Here is a 22,143-nt window from a genome sequence, read left to right as displayed (position 1 = left end):
ATTGAGACCGCTCCAATATTTTGTGTTAAATTAGAGACAATTAAAGAAAAAACTGATCAGAATTTTAATCTAAATAAAATATGCTATATAAGTTATTGAATTGAACTAGTTATTGAAGTATGTTTATATGATGAAAAATTATTTAACGTTTAATTAATAAATATACTCCTTTAGAATGATTTTATATGAGTGTTTCTCAAATTCAATCTTGTTTTTAATATTACAGTTTTGTGCTTTATTCTTTCTTTTTCTAAGAATTATAACGATTTTTTTGAGAAACAATACATATGTACTTGTAAAGTATAATATGGTATTGAAGCTTCAACGATTGGGTTAATTCTAAAAAAAGTTCAGAAGGAATAGAAACCGGATAAGATATTACAAAAAAATATCGCAATTATTGATCATAATAGTTAGACAGCTCAAGGTGAGGATATGATGGAGAAGTTTTCGAGAAACTTTAATGTTTTAACAAATTGGATTGACACTGATAATATACATACACATACATGCATGGTGTGTGTGTGTGTGTGTGTGTGTGTGTGTGTGTGTGTGTGTGTGTGTGTGTGTGTGTGTGTGTGTGTGTGTGTGTGTGTGTGAGTGTGAGTGTGTGTGTGTGTGTGTGTGTGTGTGTGTATGTTCGTGTATGTACATATGTATGTATTTGTGTGCGAGATGATTGGGATTCGTAATGTGTTCACATATGAAAATGCTTACATATACATTATGATGCAAAAATTTACATGCGAGCAGAAGTCAGATATAAAATTTCATATATTAAGTATTACTTTTATTACTGTACTTTGCCTAGAACTATAAGATAATAATTACTTACGTAGTAACTAGTCTATATTTTGGTTCATTTGTTTAACCTTATATGATTGCATTAATCAAGTTTAAGTCAATATCTTAGACACAATTTCTAGCAAATCAATTACAATGATAAATTCAAGTGAATAAACAGAGGTTGAAGAATTTTTAAATAGTTTAATTAGCGGTGTACACGTAAATGTTATTTGTGGGAGGGAGGTGGCGATTATATAAAATTAAAAATAACGATGTAACTAATTTAATCTCAACACACAAAACAAAGAATTTATAACATACAGAAAACTTTAAATATGTACAGTTACATACGATTGGCACTATACCCCTGTTTCTTCAGGAAATTCTTAAATTTATCATCGAATTTACACAAATCACCTTTCCTTATCAAAATATCAATTTTCTCTAGTTTTAATAACCTGATAAATTTTAAATGCAATCATAAATTATTCAAATTTATCACAGAAAAATATGTATTTACAGATTTTCTACAAATGTGTAACCTAAGCTTAAAGAACACATTCTGAAGATGCTCAGAAAATACGACGTAAAAAGTAAAGTAAGACATTTATAAATGTGTACACACACACACACACACACACACACACACACATACACTCTCACGCATACTTTCATACAAATGAACGCACGTATACATACAAACATACAAACATTTCCATTTTAATATAATAATTAATATATGCAAATGCACACACTCTTTTGTAAAAGTTTAATAAAATTTGAATGACTCATAAAAATATACATACATAAATAGTTAAAACAAACTAGAAACAGTATGATTTCTAATTAAATTTATATTTATATTATTTTACACAACAATTTATAACAAACTTCAATTGAAAAGACTTTAAAATACACAACAATTTATAGCAAAGTTCTATTGAAAATAATAATTGAAAATACTTAGAAATCCACTCAATACTATTTTTTTTTTAATTCATGAGAATCATCTATTGTCCATTCTAAGACACAAAATTCCACACACTCATTACGCATACATACATCAAAATACTGAGGCAGTATAAATAACTGAACAACACTGCTATTATGTCCATCAGTCTTCAGTAGCGTGGAGCAGGTAAAAATAGAAGCACATTTTAATGCATTTTCTGACTATATGGCTCAAAAAACAAAAACACTAATTAACTGTATTATGTGTGTGTGTATATATATACATATATAGATACACTTGTTTGTAAACAATTCTCATTATTTTTCATAAATGGTAAGAACACACACGAATCTTTATATATATATTATAATAGTAAAAAAATGTTGTCCCATCAAATCAAAAAAAATATATACTAAAAATGTGCAAAACAATCTTGATATACATATGTAGTATATTTGTAGTTTTATTTTTAATAAATATGGATTTACAATTAATGTGGCAAAAACCCAAAAGAGAAAAGTATATTTTTTATACATATATAAAATGCTAAAAATATGGATTTTTTTTTATTCATTAAACTTTTTAATTTGATTTATAGCAACGTTTTATTTATGAACTTGCTGAAAACATACACACGCCTTTTAGCACACATACACATACAAATTCTAGCATAAATCATATCATACATTCATGTTCTATATTTACATAGGTATAAAGGCACACACATAATCAAAAACACACAAACACAAATGATGTTTGTATGTATGTATGAGTGCGTCATTTTTTTTTTTGCTTCACATGTTGGATTTTAGTTGAAAAACAAAAAAAAAATACTCGTAATTATAATAACAATGGCTGAAAAGAATGAATATCAAAATTATTTTGGTATTCATATCGGCAATTTATTTATGTTCTTACATAATTTGAAAATTTATCAAACACATATGCACACAACAATAATCAAAAAATAATGATTTAGATTTTTATATACCATATCGCTTTAAACTTGGAATAATATGGAGTTTAAAACCTGTAATTACATGTAACTATATAAACTTTCATCTGAATTTATTAATAAATTAATTAATAATTTCAAAATATATTAGAACAATTAATTACCCAATAAAAATGTATGTAATATTATTTTACGATACGAATAATTTTCTCATCACTTGGTGATGAAGTGATGAAAACGTTTTCTAATGATTGCGAGATTGGTTTCCAAGATATTAATGATTTTATTTTTACCATTAATAATTTATAAAGCACTTGGGGGAAGGACAGCAAATTTAATAAAAACTTTATATAACTAAATTTATTTAAGTAATTAATCAAATTGTCTTAATATAGATTTATTCTAAAATTTTTCATTTATAACTATTCCGTTGGCTTAATACTTTAGCTTTAGTTTTGATGAAAAAGTTATATTTGTTATTGAATAAAAACGAATTAACAATATATGTGTATAGTATTTAAAAAGAAAATATTTTTAAAATTTACACAAAAGCACATCACCAATCGATTAAAAACAATTATACGATATTTTAATTTGGATAAATTAATTTGGATTCTTAAAAAGTAACATAATATTTTATGAATTTCAAATGACTATTACTATGGTATTATAGTTTATATATAATAATTTTTTTTTTCCAAAACCATACTTCAATGTTTTCCAAATGCATATTTTTCAAGTGAGCTTGTGAATAAATCGTATGTGAATAAAATCTCATATTTTTAAGTTGGAGGATTTTTTTTAATACATTTTAGAAGCACTGTTGTATTTAAAAAATACATACACGTAATAATAAGAACGATAACATTTGACATACATACATTTTAAATAATTAATTGTATAAAATGCGACAATTTTAATTGAAATAATTCAATTATTAATTTAAAAAGGAATAATAGTGTCATTGTCGTTTTTTTTTATGCAAATGAAAATCAGAAAAAATGTGAACTTTTGTATTCAAAACCGCCTTAAGGTTTTAAGAAACCATGTATGTACTATGTTTATAGCGTTTTGGTTATTTAATTAATCATCTCGTATAATGAATCTTATTTAAATTTTACTAAAATAAAAATCGTTTTTTTTTCTTCTATCAAGTGCCAAATAAAATGACTCACTAATTGTAATGTTTCATTTTAAACATAAGTTGTATTTTGTACTTTTAAATTTATATTAATTTACTTTTTCCAATTTTAGGGCTATATCCAGATTCCTTGGTCAACCCCTTAAGACGGCTAAACACATAAATGTATATTAAGTAATACATTTATGTGTTTTGTATGTGACATTTTTGGCAGAGCTGACACTGCTTGTAAATAGTTTTAATGTAAAATTTATTTCGAAAACTTTATTGGTAGATATTTTACGTCAATCTAAATAAATTATTTATTAACACATCTGTAGAAAAAGAAATGGTTTTCCAAAAAATCGACAGCCTGAAAAATGTATGAAAGTAAATGTTAAATTAAAATGCAAACATAATGTTTTTAAATGGTCTCGAAAGTTGATTATTAATGACAAGATTTATTAAAATCGCAAGAAAAGTGTTGTTGCTCGGGTTCATAAGTTTTAATGATACATTTAATTAAACAGATTTAAGTTACCTTCATTACTGAAAATTTTCGATAACAGTATAAACATACTAAAGCTAGATTAAATTTGAAAAATTATTTCTTAAGTAAAAATGCTACATTGAAAAACAGTATGGACATATGGGACAAATTTACTTAGGTATACTTATAATATAGAATATAAATTATACAGGCATGGCAGTTTTCATAGTGAAGGGCTCCTTACATTTACCTAGACATATATATAAATATATGTGTGAATGTGTGTGTGTGTCTGTGTAAATCAATGTGTGTAACTGTGTGTGTATATGTGCATATACATGTGTGTACGTCTTTGGAATGCCTTGTCAATGTATGAACTTAAGTTATATGGACTTGAGATTGACTTTTTTATTCTGTTTCCGTCGGGTCTTCTACCGTTGAACTATTTTTTTCGTTCTTAAAAGAAATATTTTAATATATTACATGTCATGCAAATAATAATTGAAAATAAGAATTTACTCTCAGTCCATTTTTCCTATGATAATTTAACGAATTTCAACTCGTTTAATAAATTTTCTATTAATTTATAAAGATTGATTATTTCAAATTAATTTAGATAAAATAATAATATTTTTTTTCAGAATTCGTTGAATTCACAACAACCTTCAAATAATTTGCAATGTATTATATAAAAAGACTTGGCGATTGACATTCTATGGAAATATGAAATTTCCCACCATATATATATATATATATATATATATATATATATATATATATATATATATATATATATATATATATATATATATATATATATATATATATATGTATATACATTTATATGTATATATACACATACATACATACATATATATATATATATATATATATATATATATATATATATATATATATATTTATATATGAGTGTATCTGTGTGTGTAGATTAAGAATATTTGAATGTATTATGAGTATAATCAACTTGTTGTGTATGTGTTTTATTATATGTATTATGAAGTTTTTCTTTTTATAAATATAATACAAATTTGATTAACTAGATAACATTCCGTAGTGCACAATCTAACATCAGTCATGCCGTAGCTGTTATCTGTAGGGACATTGTGGAATTTTTATATCACTTACATATAACAGAACTATACGAAAAATTTGTTAAAAATGTCGTAAACGTCTTTTATTTTATAATAGGTTCCTAATTTTTTTATACAAACTAAAAGAAAAATTTGATTAGAAGTCTTTATCTTTGCAATTTAATTAAATGTTTGTCCACCACTGTTTAATTTATACAATTTTCTGTTCATTTCACATATTTCCTACTAAAATTAATTATTTATTAGTTTTTAAGCCCCACAATTTGAAGGCAGAAAAGGCTTTTTTATCACACTTGTATTTTAAGATGTTTCTTGTGTGTGTGCGTGCATGTGTGTGTATGTGTAGGTAAATGTGTGTACATATATATATACACACGCACACATACACATATACACATAACAAACAAACACACAAATATATACACATACACACGTTACTCTCACTCTCACGCATACACCTTTTACGCACATATATGTATATATAGATAGATAGTTAAGGTGTTAAAATGTTCCGACACAGTCACTAAATTTCAGACTAAAGTACGTTTTTTTTTTGTAAAAATTTATATATTTTTATAATAATTAGTTATAATTTACATTAAAAAATTATGTTTTGTTCGATTCATTTAAGTTTGAGAAAAAAAGTCACGTTGAAATAAAACTGAATATTATTTTGATTGAACGAAAGTTATAGAAAATTATCACAACTAAAATTCTTTGCCGGTTATAAACTGAACAGATTCATTTAAAACGCACTACTTGCCTCTTTTTCATCATTTCATCGTTACTCTTGCATTTTTTTCTGTAAACTGATGTAGGTGTTAACCAAACAGCATCGCTAGATAATACTCTTCTTCGTTCCAAATTTTCACTGCTTCTCAAATATTCTAATCTGTTTCTACTGGTGTAAACGCTCATTGGCTTCTGGTACGGTTGGACGCTACTCAATCGATCGAGTGTTATACTAGGTTGCACTATACAGCTGATTTTGTCCTCCATTCTTTCTATTGATGTATCCGATTCTAGTACATCCTCGTGGATCATTTCGTTTTCATAATCTGATATATCATCTTTATATTCAACGCCGTCAAAATCCACCTGCAACGAATGGTCACCGAATTCCAGATCTTTTTCGGTATCTAACGGCAAATGTAATTTAGATTTATCAGAAATGTCCATAAAATCAATATTTAATATACTGTCACTTCTGTGAGGAATCTCAATATCATCTGCATAGTGCAAGTCTAATATGCTGTCGCTTCTTACTCTATGGTGAATACCGTTATCAAGACCTTCTCCATAGTCGTAATCGTCTTCATAATACTCATCTTCATCAAAATCATCTAAATATTCATTTTTTCTATCAGTTCTTAGATCGTATCTATCGTCCTGTTTGAAACGTACGTCGTCCTGTGATCTATACAGGCGGCCATGAGCTCTTCTACATTTTCTTTCATATTCATATTGTAATATTGTTTCTCGTTGATCTATTTTCGTTCTGCGATACTGTGGCGAGTTTAAAACGGTGAAGGTTGTTTTACGAGGCAAGTAGTAATATGTGTTGGTGATGTATCTTCGTCTATCAAGACATGTGTCGGAGCCCCCGTTAGTGGGGCGGGGGTCGCCCACCGCGTGCTAGCACCAATCATCTTCGTCGGAATCATCTCGGCGGATTGTGCGTGGCTTATGTCCATTAGGCAGTGGTGATGGTAATGTTCGACTACCTCCGATCCCACCACCACCTCTGCCTAAAGCTAGTGCTTGTTCGAAACTAAGTGGCACATCGCGTTGAATGTATCTAAAATTATAACAAATGCTTTTTTATTATAAATCAAATATATAACCGTTTTAAGTCTAAGAATTATTGCTACATTACATATTTTATAGAAAAAAAAATATATTTTATAGCATAATGTCATGAAATTCTACATAATATTTAAAATCAGTTTCAAACGCTTATTTTTCGAAAATTAAAAGGTAAATGGAAAATAATAGTATTGACATAGAACAAACATGTCTCTATCACGGAAGTCCCGTTCTAAAAGTCTATCTCTTTCTCTGTCGTCTCTATCTCTTTCCCGCAGCTGGAGAGAATGCAGAGAATGGGGCGTCGCATGTGCAGATAAATGTTGCTGAAAGCGTAACCATAACTTTAATTAAAAATGATGACTTGTTTCTTCAGCCAAATGATTTAAACGACTAAATTTAAATTAATTTTGTAGATGATAAAGTCGTCAAAGATGGTTTGAACAAATTTCACATTCTATTTCAAAATAATAAAGCCTGATTGATATGTTTTACACATACATTATCTGTATTCAACAAATCATGCCTTGGTAGCAATGCTTGCATATTTGGCATTTAAAAGATTTAAATAAAAATATTTCTTTTATTTGTGAAATATTGATTTTTAAATAAAAAAATTAATAACCATTTCACTCACATGAGTCGGACTGGCATTTAATTTGGGGAAATTTATGGTTTGAGGTGGCTTCAGCTGTAACGTTGATGGCTTACTAGGAGTCGGAGGCAATCTTCTACCATGGCTCCTTCTACCTGCTGCATTGTTTTGAGCGTGTAAAAGTTCTCTATCTCGATCTCGTCCTACAAAGTTTACTAAAAATTACAATTGTGATTAGAATACAATCTTTTCGTTCAGTATTTAATAAAGAGAAATAAACATGTGTAGTCTTAAACTTTTTTTAAATGACAATCATGACCCGCACATTCCAAGCCGGGCCCCCGGGCTAGTTTGCTTGAGCCCCCCGCCCTCTCCGCCAAAATTTGTTTCAAAATTGAAATTAAAAATCATTTCATCAATATTTTTCACAATACACATCAAGAAGTAATAAGATTAAGGATCCCCTAATAATTGATAATATATTTCCCTCAGTTTCAAATAAAAGTCATTGTGTAAAAGTAATAGCCAAGGTATCACCGACAAGTTACTACTTGAACATAACTACTTAGTACGAAGAAGAAAGACACTTCGAACTTTCGTAACAAATTAAAAAATTATATATCTCGGTGCATCTGCTTGAGGTCATCGATTTTAGAGAGTCTTTAATTAATATTATGTATTAGATGTATTATGAGCATTTATAAGAATTGTAAATAGGTTTTTGAGCTCTTTTTCCTATTATGCTGTACATTAACATTAGAATAATATAATACTATGATTACTAACCAAATAAAATAAAATTGTAAAATAGAAAATGATCAGTAGATCAGTAGCTATTAAAATATAAATAAGATGTATTGTGAACAAAATTTCGTAATAATAAAAAGCATTTAAAAATCAAATATATCTCGCTGCCAGGGCCCCTCGCAATCTAGGCCCCCCGGGCTATAGGAGTCATAGCTATCCTTCCGATGCCCGGGCCATGATGACAATATTATATCACTATATAAATATTCTGAATATTACTTATACCTGAGTAAACAATAAAAATAAAGAGGCTTTAGTTATACATATTACATATTTATTTGCTAGGTTTAAATAAAATTAAATAAAATTGTCAGTTTAGTATAGTGTTAAATGTGTAATAATTTCATAGTGATATGAAACTAAAAAAAAGCAAAGAATGTAATACATATGCACATACTATAGACTATATATTGATAAAGTTGAAAATAAATTGTAATTGTGGACATGGTTATATAAATATATTATAAGTCTGAATTTGTTGTCAGTGTTATATATAGATTGAGGTGTGTTTAAATATATAAATATATGATAATAAAGATATGCGTGTGTATGGTGTATGTTTGTTAATGGTGTGGATGCGCGATTGATGGTGTCATGAGGTGTATCCTCACCGGTGTGATGGTGCCTGGGCCTGGACCGTGGCGAGGGAGAGGGTGAGCGTGAGCGGCGGCCCAGGCTAGTGGTGGGTGGTGCGCGGCGTGTGTCTGCCGGGGAATGTGCAGGTGATGTTGAGGCGCTCCACCACCCGCCCCCACGGCCCCCACATAACCACGTCTCATCTGACACCCCACTGATACTTAATATCTTACTACAATATTATTAATAGCCGTTGCGATACGGCAAACAATGGAAATATGTATAAAAAGACAAAATATGGAATATTTTCAATTATTCTTCAAGTCTCATTAATGCATGTGACACACAGATTAAAATTATTTTTTATTATATTATAAAATTCATTTTCAACAAATTGAGTATAATAGTTTCTTTTTTATTTAAAGCAAAATTGAAAAATAAGCATAATTCCAAATATTTCAACTGAAAAGAAAAAGCATTCTAGCGTAGCAGCAGCTCTGAACTAACTGTTATCAATTTTGCATTATAACCAGGACATTTTTTCCAAAAACATATTTCTAAATATTTCAATTATTTAAAACGAAGATCAAAGAATCATGGACGCACAGTTATAAAAAAAACTAGCTGAACCCCGGCATGCGTTGCAATGCCATAATAACGCATGCAATTCCCGTTCCCGTTGCCGTTCCCGTTCCCATTTGTCGGAAAAACGCAAGTAGCGAACACATTTGAAATCATTGCGTTGCAATGACACTCATTCCCATTTTTCCCGTTTCCGTTCCCGTTTGTTCCCATTTTTTTTACAGTAATCTTCCCGGACATGCATACAACAAATCCTAAAAGTTTCATCGTAATCGATTCAGTGGTTTAGCAGCGTATTCGAGACACACACAGACATTCATTTATATATATATATATATATATATATATATATATATATATATATATATATATATATATATATATATATATATATATATATATATATATATATATATATATATATATATATATATATATATATATATATATATATATATATATATATATATATATATATATATATATATATATATATATATATATATATATATATATATATATATATATATATATATATATATATATATATATATATATATATATATATATATATATATATATATATATATATATATATATATATATATATATATATATATATATATATATATATATATATATATATATATATATATATATATATATATATATATATATATATATATATATATATATATATATATATATATATATATATATATATATATATATATATATATATATATATATATATATATATATATATATATATATATATATATATATATATATATATATATATATATATATATATATATATATATATATATATATATATATATATATATATATATATATATATATATATATATATATATATATATATATATATATATATATATATATATATATATATATATATATATATATATATATATATATATATATATATATATATATATATATATATATATATATATATATATATATATATATATATATATATATATATATATATATATATATATATATATATATATATATATATATATATATATATATATATATATATATATATATATATATATATATATATATATATATATATATATATATATAGATGAATTCATTTTCTTGAATGCTCTTATAAATTTCTACACAAGATGGGTTGAAATTGGGTTTGGTGCAAACGATCGACAAGCGCCAGACAGACTGAACCACAGATTAACTGGATGGCTGCTTTAAACGCAATTCTCGACTTCACGAATGATAGATTGCACATCAGATGACGAGTAACCTTTCGATGTGCACAGAGCAATTATTAAAATTGAGTTGGATCTTTCTGGCGAGTTTAATAAGGCAAAATTCGGAACTAAAGTGTCAGAAGCACAGAACGTATACAGGGTAGGTATTTCGGGACTTCGGGTAGATTTCGCTTAGTGTAAGTGCGAGCAGTGCGCACGCATAGGGTACACGTATCGTTAATCTGTGGTTCAGTCTGTCTGGCGCTTGTCGATCGTTTGCAACGCATTGGTTAAAATTATACTAAGTGATTAGAAGACATTTAAAGGTTTCAACATTCAATTTCATTTTATCACTGGACTATATATTGTTAATCCTTCGGCTGGTGAATTTGTTCCTGATAAATGGAAACAACATTTGATTAATTTGCAAATATTTTTGTAGGAGACATAATTTTCGCCGAAGGCTTTGTATATTTATCCATCTATTAGATAAAAAATTCTAATACATAAAAAGTGTACTGGTTTTATCTCACGATTTGCCAGGACAGATACCCAAAAAACCAGTACTGTCCTGGTAAAATCAGTACGAACGGTCACCTTATATTATATATGTAATTAAAAAAAATTAACTTTCGAATAAAATTAGTATGTATATAATATTGAAATTCTTTTTTAAATATAAATATGTTTTTATGAGAGCTTTTTTTTTAATCTTTATGAAATTACAATTACTTTTTATGTGGTTAGATATGAGCCGCTATATTTGAAAGTGTCGTAAGTCCAATTTTCAATTCAAAAAACACTTTTAATTCGATATGTCTAGAATTTCGGAAAAACAGAATAAACTTGTTACAAGCCACCAGTATTTTGAAATATTGTAAAATGCAAAACATTATATTTAATATTTTGCAAGATATTTCTCAAAATGAGGAAGAGTGGTCTTACACCACTTCAATAAAATGTAAATATAACGGCTCATATGTTCATCGTCTATCTCTGAGAACATATATGTATGTATGTATATAAGTTTTTATTTATATGCATGTATGTATATACATATATTTTTTTGATGAAAATAATATTTTATTTAAATGTGGCATTTAAAGCATACAGGCTAAATTTGCATATGCACATCTAAAGAAAATAAAAACAATACAGTTAAAATGTAAATATGATTATTATACATATATAATAGATTTGGAATTGTCAGAACTCCATTGAGATTAGGGATCAATGGAGTTCTGGTTGTGAGTAGTTTTACTGTACTTACATATTTACAGTTTAATAAAAAATTATAACAATGCAATTTTATAAGAAATTAAAATTATGTAAAATAGTCCTGAGCCGCTCATCTAGAGAATTAATATGGTTATATAAGTAAATTGATAATTTAAAAACTATTTAGTTCCAAATATTTCAATTAACATAAAATAATACAATTTATTTTACTTCCATATTTTGTTTTTGTGTCTATTTATATTCATAAATGCAATATATAAAATAACTATTTAATCTCTAGTATATTTATACCACTCAAGGCGTGTATTTTCTGTTTTCATTTTAATAAGTAATAAAATGCTTGTAAAAATAGAAAAATTATGTAACTTTATAAATGTTAAATGTAAATTTTTCATCAGTTTCATTAATTGATTAATTATACCCTTAATAACGTAAAAATGTGTATGTGTGTGTCCATGTATGAGTTTTTTTGTGATTCACAAGCATGAATCGTTTATCAAAAAACCAAATCGATAAAATAATGAATGTTTCGGTTTGATATGTGTAAATTTCAATTGTTTGTATGATTCCTTCGAAGATAATTCACGTTTAAGCAAATTATCATCAAAATGGTATTCATTTACTCACCACCAGGTATTCTGTAATGAGAGCTCGGTTGGTATCGTGTGCTCGGACGATGGTGGTCGTGTTTTACGATTTCTACGACGTTGCTGACAGTATCTGAAAAACCAATATCGTGATGGATTCCCTGATGATAACCTGCCTGATGTGGCGGTACCCCATGATTGTGGTTATAGTAAGGTGCACGGCGTCTCGGACTAGGTGTTCGTACTAATGGAGAGGGACCGCGTCTAAACATTAACAAAACACATATAGAAATTGTATTTATGAAAAACATCGATCGATATTTTACTCATTAAATGATATGCATATATCACCTTAAGCTTGGTGATCTTCTATGACCATTTGCGTATGTGTGAGGTGGTTGTAAATGACCACCATCTACGAGGGACTCCATCGATTGTCTTCTTGAAACAACATCCTGTAATTCCAACACCTAGAATCACACGATTTATTAACTATTTTAACTGATTCCCAAGTATTCGATAGATGCATATATGTATGTAATAAGGCATTACAAATATATTTATTTATACAAAAGCATGCCTGTAGTTTTTGATTGTATAAAAAAGTGCTAGAGATTTGAATAACATGTTTCAATAACAATTGATTTTATTATACATGCTAAAAGTTTCGGCTTAATGTAGTCGAACCTAATTATACAAATGTATAATTTATTCATATGTACATTAACACTTTCGCCCTGAGAGATGATGAATGCATATGATATGGTCAAATTGTACGGCGAATAAGAATATAAACCAAATGCAGAGCAGAATTTGATTCAATTCCGATTAGTATAAAAATCCTCATTCAACTATTTTACCCCAGAGTGAAAGTTAATATGTATATGTATGAATCAACATGTTATGTATTATATGACATTTTATAATTACAACTAGCGATATATATATATATATATATATATATATATATATATATATATATATATATATATATATATATATTAATAGTACACTTAATAATTTGTTACATCATAAAATAGCGATTTGGACTCACTGAAATTTAAATGTTAGTATTACATATTATGTATAATATGATATACATATTAAGAAAAAACGATTTGAAAATATCTATAATTATAATATATAAATTTGTTGGTAAAAAGCTTGTAAATAAAGCTAGTAAAAAGCTAGTAAAAAGCTTGTAAAAAGGTAGTATTTAGATTAAAGATAACACTCAAAACTGTGTTAGAGGGCAAGCGCTTAGTTATTTTTAATTTTTAATGAAGATATGTGCATATGTAATGCAAATATTTTTTTTAGATTATATTAAATATGTATGGATATAGAGATTTTGATTAATTGAACTGAGGAAATATATTTTTTTTTACTTTTTCCAAGTAAAATGTTATTATGCAGAAATATAAAGATTTTCACACATCAACTAAACGAAATTTTATAATATGTACATATCACAACACATTCTAATTGTGACTTAAACATATAATTAAATCCATTTATGCAGTGGTGTCACCCTAATGGTTTCCATGGGTTTCCGGAAACCCGTTATTTAATCTAAAAAATCATATAATTTTAGTCAAAAATTATACAAATCTTGAAAATTGAATGAACTTTCATGTAATAGTTAATACCTTTGACGAAAAAAAATGTATAATATATATATATATATATATATATATATATATATATATATATATATATATATTTATATATATATTATATATATATATATATATATATATATATATATATATATATATATATATATATATATATATATATATATATATATATATATATTTAAATATATATATATATTTTTTTTTTTCAATTTAAATGTTTTGAAAAAAAATTTGGAAACCCGTTGTTCCAAAATTTGGGTGAGACCACTGCTTTCATGTAATTTTAAACGTCTTAATAAGATCCCAATTCTTGTAAATGATCCCCAAAATATTTTCATTGAACATATCTATGAACATACATATGGATAAGCACAATATTTTATGTGATTTTATAGTTTCAAAATTTTAATGATTTCTTATGAATAAATTATCCTTAAGCTACAAAAATAAAGTTTCAAGCTGAAAATGCACATGCCAATGATCTTCAATAAAAGCTTGCTTTACTTGCTAAAATATTATCAAATACTGTATGAGTAAATAGTTTTTCAAATTCAAGTTTTTTAACCTTACAATATCTATAATACTATGCAAGCTCTATGTTCATGATTCATATAAAATGTCTAACATGCCTTTCTCAACTTACTAACATCAGGTTTATTTTATTTGCGTGTATGTAAAAATTATTATTGTATTTTTTCCATGCAAAATAATAATTATGATTGACTAACCAATAAAAAAAAATATTACACAATAACGAAATGATATTATGAAAATTATATGAAATTCTTAAATTATACATGTATAAGTAGACACAGTGAAAATCATGTATTGTAAATATACGTTTATACATTACATTTTTATGCATTTGTTTGAAAACCATGACATTAACATAAATTTTACAGCATTGCTTCAGATAGCTTTTGCCTCTGAATTGGTTCCTGTCTAAAATGTGGAAATAAGAAAAAAAAATGAAAACAATATTTTCTATATATCATTAATTAATGGATCAGCTAGAAACGTAAAAATCCTTATATATGGCACTTAGACATTTATTTTATATATATATCATTGTAATGAAAATATATTTCTAATATAAATCTAATATTTTAATTTGGCTTCATTCATTGTTGTAATACAATGATGTAAATCTACTGTCTTTTGAAAAGTTCTACATCTAATACGCATATATTATGGTTACACCCAGGGCTATGAAGTTGAAGTTGAAGTTGACTTTTTGGCTGGAGTCAGAATCGTTAAAAAACAAGCGACTCTGATTTCGCATTGAAACACGTTTTTTCCACATCTTTAGTACAAAGTACAAGCACTTATTATGTGGCCCGTCAAATGGCGGTTCTTTTGATGATCGAATTACATCGCGATTTTTCTGATTACGTTAATCTAATTTGATCGTTTCCAACTCCTTTCTTTGGGACTTCTCAATATCTGGAGTCTATGTGAATAAAAACCAATAGCCTTAACCAGTAGCTAAAAGCTACTCACAAATAACAATACAAAATACTAAAATTTAGTTATTATATATTATGTTATATATTAGCCCATTCGTTGCATTTGTTAAAGTTATGACTGTGTATATGTATGTACCTGGAAATAGTTTTATATATAGGAACGTAATAATCCAATATGATATTTATACATTTTAAAAATCGGAGTTGGAGTTGCACTGTGGGAAAATATAGTCAGAGTTGGAGTAATGTTTTTTTAACGACACCACAGCCCGGGTTATACCAAATATTATAACATGGTAAAAACCGTAGATTGTTGAATACATTGAAATTATCATAATATTCAAGTGGAAGCTACCTTCTCTACGCCAATTGACTATGTAGAACTAAAACTATTCTAATACATTTTTTGTTTATAATTTCTATAATTTATTCATTTACAGCAAATCTATGTAAAACCACACTGAGGTTACAGATTTTAGGTGGAAATAAGGCCAGACCACATGTTCACCTTTTTGCTCCTGGAACATAAATTTACGTAGCATTTATTATTTGTGTAAATTAATAAATGTATAATAAGAGAATATGAAATAATGAAAATACCTTAGTGATCTCTTCCTAGTATTTCGCCTAGCAATATTTAAAAGAGACATTTCATCTTCATGTTGTACTACATGTTCGTCTGATTGTGTATTGTTAGATTGTGTTTGCTGCGGACCCTCCACCGATAGGGATCCTGCACGAGAGCCCGCTGGTCCACTCAGTCCAGCCGCCATATCCAGCAAGCAGTTAAAGAATGACGCCTTCTGCATAGCCCATAAGGCAATGCATAATATTTTTATGCATATTTTTTAATCTTAGAGGCTGTATTCTCAAAAGAGAAAAGCTCTTCTTTGACACATTAAACTCACTCCAACCATTTAAAATGTAATATAATAAAATCACAGCTAAATCTAATAATAATCTAAAAACGAGAGATGAATAAATATAAATGGATTTAAAAGTATTACATAATATTATTACTAATAGCCTTCAAGAAGTAATAATATACTACAAAAATCTAATTGGTTAAATTTTTTGACAGATACCCAGTTTTTTTCATATGGTAGTTCACTAATACCAAAAAATCATGTGAAACATTTTAAAACGAATATCTTTTTTTAATGGTTTATATTTATAAGATTTGAAAATCGATCTTTATGTATTAGCTTATTGTACTATGTATGTACCATGTACAAATACAAATATTAATTGAAATCATAATCAGACAATGATAATAATAATGGGAATGAGCCAATTTCTGGGCAGCTGTTTTGACAATCAAATAAAATAAGTTGCATAAATCACAGAATTGTTTAAAATCATACATTGTATATTTTTTTTCAATGGAAGCCTAATCTGGGGTTTGAGCCTAATCAACACACGCTAATCACTGAGCTATACTGCTAATTAATATTAATTATATAAATATTATGGCATTAAAGAGTAATAAAATTTGAATGTCGTTAATGATATAAGCATTCAAGTACATTTCAGAATAAGAAAATTAATGGTTGTTTATGTATTATGATAGAAAATAAATGAAATGATATCTAAATATGTATGTATAATAATTTAAATACATCTATTTCATTTTACTAAAAAATAATTAAAAATATTAACCTTGTAAATGTGTACATTTATAATTATACAAATACATATACATAGACTATAGAGATATTATCTTGTATGTAAGCCATATGGTATTCAATACTACATGTGCATTCTAAATTATAATAGGGTAACAAATAATAAATTAAAAAAACATAAAAATTAATACACTATATTTATATACATATCTGATCATCTACATGTTATACATAATAAACAGTACATACACAAAATCTAAATATACATATCCATGCATAATAATTACTTTTTTCGATAATTGTAAATCAAAATCCGTAAAAAATTAGGAAAAGATCCAAAATTACATAAATGGTACTCATATGTTGATCAATATTTAATGGGATTATTTTAAAATGAACACATTGATTTTGATTGAATTTATATTAGCAAATAACCTAAATTTAGAATCAGTCGTTACCACTTTATTTGTATGATATTTCTATACACCTTAGCATCTGTATAATTTACAGATAATAATCGTGTAGTGTATAAACTCAACATAGAGATATCTTTCAAAAAAATATTTTTTTCAAACTGTATCACATCGGGAAGAAAGGTTTTTTGTTTTTGGTGTAAAAATTGTCTTAAATTCTGAATGTATCATACTTTTTTTGTCATTGAGTATCAAATTTAAAATGTTTTTAAACATAATGTATCACGTAAGCAAAGTATTATCTAAAAAATTGTGTTGTACTATTGTTGTTTTTTTTGTATCTATTTTATGGTAAAACTAAAATACAGAAAAATAAAAATTGTAAAGCTTTCATCTCCTACATTTAATAATATGTTGATTAATATTAAAATGTATATACATATATTGGCATTCAAACATATATGAGAAATAATCGATATATACGATAATTAATTTTTATAAAGAATGTTTGCATTATAAGATAAATATTATTATTGAAATGAAAAAAGAAAATGTTATAATATCAAATGGAAGACGTGTTTTCCACACATGTGTGTAAATGTATAATTCCGTAAATATCAAACATCATTGATGATTTCTTACAGAGTATAAAAAGACCCTTTGTTGAAAAATATTATGTATATATACATACTATTGTACTACAGTATAGTTTTTAAATTTGGTAACAATATTATGATACGTTGTACAAATAAAAAAATTGTACCGTTTACATATTCAATTCATTTGTACATATGCATGTATGTACATATATTAAACATTTTATATACGTTTATGCTTTTATTATAATATTATATTAGTGAGTTGTGTTATGTCTTTACAAAAATGAATTAAACAAATTGGTCCATCATTACTCATATATGCCAGCTAAAATTTGAATTAATAAGTTTCTTTATTAATATAAAACTTATATAAATAAAGTGAAATAAAATATCGCTATTATTATCAATAGTGCAGAGTATTCAAACAAAACTCTAAATCACCTAAATTCTTAATGTGATATATTGTTTTATGAATAAAAAAAGCAAGATGCGAAATGATTTTTATGCAATAAAATTTTTTAACGTTTCTAGGTATTCATCTTATATTATCTCGCAGTGCGAAAGATTGCAAGATGAATAAAAGCTTAAAAAAATCTTATTTATATATTTATAAATGGGTACTACCGGCTGATTCGCCGATGGGCTATTGCCAGCGAACGCCTGAAAAATTGAAATATTCCGATGTAGGGATGTTCTCGTATATATTTATGTGTGTATATTTTCATTTAATTCATTGTATGTATATATATATTTGTATATATATATTATATGTAGTATTATTTCAAACATAAGTATTGATCAGGAAATGGTAATATTTTGTTTGTGTAAGTTTGTTTCTTTATGTGTTTATATTTTATCATTTTCTAAAGTATGCTTGGATATATGGAGGTATGTACATTACATCTACGAATGACTACTCTGGAGGTTGGGGCTCTAAAGAGGCACACTATGTATAACTTGTTGGGAAACATTCCTAATGACAATTATCGGCACACTCCTACCATGACAAGTAAACACATTTAACATTTTATCTCTCTAAAATAAATGCAGTATTCGAATTTTTTTAAACTTTAATAATTCTAAGGAACACGTACGAAAAGCAAATTATTCAAAACTCATTGACATATTCAAGATAACCTTTGGTTGTATTATTAAAAAGTGTAATTTGTGATCTAATGTCATAAAAAATTACCAATGATATTAAAACTTAATTCTAACTTAACATAATGAATTTGACATACCAAAATAAAATTGTCGAAATTATATTCTATCGTTAAAATATGTGTTCAAAAATATACAATATTAGATAGATGTATTCGTACTTGAGCATGTCATATTCACTACACGAATAGGCCTTTATTTAAAGACCACAAAAAAACGTAAATTGAAAAACAACTCAAATTATATAAATAAAGTTTAAACAAATTAAAAATAACTAAATATTTTAAATGGTGTATTAACAAGAATCAATTCCGTTCACTAACCGGAATCCCGGTGGCCTCCATCTGTCCAAAACGTGTTGTTCTCCAGCTTTCAAGAATCAAAACGCCAGCATAAATTTTTCCAACTGTGAGTTTTCCAGTATTGAGGGTATCACTTTTTGGCACCAACAAGTCAAGCATTTTTTTTGCTTGTAGCGGCCAGATATGACTTACGGTTTCGCGAAGTTCTTCATCAGCTTGATCCATTTCTTCAGCTATAATGAACGATGTATAAATAATCTTCAAATCTCTCAACGTCCATAATATATTATTAATAAATTGTATAAATTACCGGATCGCATTTTTATATTGAGATTTTCCCTTATGAGTGCAAAAAGTGTTGTCGTGAAATTAACTTTTCCTTCAGCATCTAACGGCATGTTCATTCTAATTAGTTTTTTGTAAGCCAGTCTATTGGGACACTTATTTCCAAAACCTAATGGAGGATCCATGTTTTTCAACATGTCATACATTTCGGTATAGTGAATTTTACCACTGGAATAAATTAATACTAATGTAAAAAAGGAAAGCCTATAGATTTGGCTCATATACATATATAGAATTGGTTTATGTTTCTTACGTAGCGTTCGGGTCATATTCTGCCCATATTCTGACAAATTCGTCTAAATGATGCGCTCCTAAGATTGACGAGTCTCTTGTTAAATAGTCGAAATTATCCATAATAACAGCAACGAATAAGTTGAGCATCTAAAAATGAATAAAAAAGTAGTATCACCAATTTCACATAAATCTGACAGTAAAATAATTGTATACTTACAAGAAATGAGCAGAAAAAAATGAAAGACACAAAGTATGCATATGCAAGTGTAGATCCACATGTATCACCCGGAGGTTTATTGGCGCGTTCATCACACAGTTTTCCTTTTAAACACGATAACATAATATTTGGCCACGATTCACCAGTTGCACACCTGTATTTAAATTAATTTTATTAGTTGAACACGCTAATAAATCTAAATTTTTCAAATAATAAGTCTGAAATTGGAATTGTTTCTGCATAAGCATTGTAAAATCTTGTTCAATTTTGATTATCAACTATTACATTATACTAATAGTAATCTGTTTTAATTATTTTTTTTAATGATTTTAACTATATTTATGAATTGTATTGATAAGGATAAAAAATATCCCAACTAAAACGAATTTTAAAATAAAATATTGAAATAAAATTGAATTAAATGTATTGTCAAATTTCAGAATTATTGGAAGTGAAATTTTGGCCGACGTTCTTTTATTTATTAAATGGTATTTATAATATCCAAATTTAAGAATAAATAATTTTTTTTATTATTTTGAGTTTAACTTGAAAGGTACGATAAATTTGAAATCAAACTTTATATTTAATGTATAGAAAGTCATCGTTTCAGAGTAAAAATATCAATAAAAGTAATATTATAAACATACATACATATGTAGTTTCGTGAAAAACAATTTCAAGAAACTTCAAAATTATTAATTATGGAAGGCAAATTTGTACTTTAAATTATTCAACAAATGATATGCAATATGGGAAAAAAAGTTAAATATTAACTGAATACATACATAGTATGTATGTATGTATGCATTTAGGAATATTTGAAAATTGATTATTTAGAATATCACTGTTACTGATCCTTAAAGGCTGATAGACATTGTAATTTTGTGAAAGAAAACATTGTTGAAAAAAATTATTAACACCTATTATATGTATATTAAAAAAAAATGTCAGTGTTTAATTGATATTTACAATCAAACCTTTAGTACCGTTAACAAGTATATCCTGCATGGAAATACATATCATAAATAAATATATATTTTCAAAAGTAACAAAATTCAGCTGATAAACTTTTATGTATTATAAGTTTTGCAGCAACATATTTATGAAATGTAAAAATATCTATAGATATTTTAATATTAAACAACAAAAAATCTACACAAAACATATTCTTTAACATAAAAAGCGTATTGCAAACAGTGGATTTGGGGATATAAAAGCATTATTTAGGAATGGAGTACATTTAGCAAGACCAGATGAGATGATCAAAGAAAACTATTTTTTCTACTAAAA

At 26.6% G+C, this 22,143-nt stretch overlaps 1 protein-coding gene across 1 annotated transcript in view; it reads right to left on the bottom strand.

Annotated features, from left to right (window-relative positions):
- Positions 1-6,931: 6,931 nt before the first annotated feature.
- The window catches only part of cac (calcium voltage-gated channel subunit cacophony), a 56,676-nt gene continuing 41,464 nt past the window's right edge, over positions 6,932-22,143 (bottom strand). The window contains exons 29-38 of the mRNA XM_077443329.1: positions 20,854-21,007; positions 20,656-20,783; positions 20,368-20,570; positions 20,079-20,290; positions 13,203-13,321; positions 13,072-13,115; positions 12,892-13,023; positions 7,859-8,031; positions 7,429-7,547; positions 6,932-7,213 (exon numbers count right to left, since the gene is read on the bottom strand). Of these exons, the coding sequence (XP_077299455.1) occupies positions 7,051-7,213; positions 7,429-7,547; positions 7,859-8,031; positions 12,892-13,023; positions 13,072-13,115; positions 13,203-13,321; positions 20,079-20,290; positions 20,368-20,570; positions 20,656-20,783; positions 20,854-21,007 (1,447 nt within the window). The 3' untranslated portion in view covers positions 6,932-7,050. The remainder of the gene's footprint in view (positions 7,214-7,428; positions 7,548-7,858; positions 8,032-12,891; positions 13,024-13,071; positions 13,116-13,202; positions 13,322-20,078; positions 20,291-20,367; positions 20,571-20,655; positions 20,784-20,853; positions 21,008-22,143) is intronic.

This window comes from Arctopsyche grandis, chromosome 12 (genome assembly GCF_051622035.1).
Source record: "Arctopsyche grandis isolate Sample6627 chromosome 12, ASM5162203v2, whole genome shotgun sequence".
NCBI lineage: Eukaryota > Metazoa > Arthropoda > Insecta > Trichoptera > Hydropsychidae > Arctopsyche > Arctopsyche grandis.
Note: the sequence above shows the minus strand (reverse complement) of the source record. Positions and strands in the feature narration are given on the sequence as shown.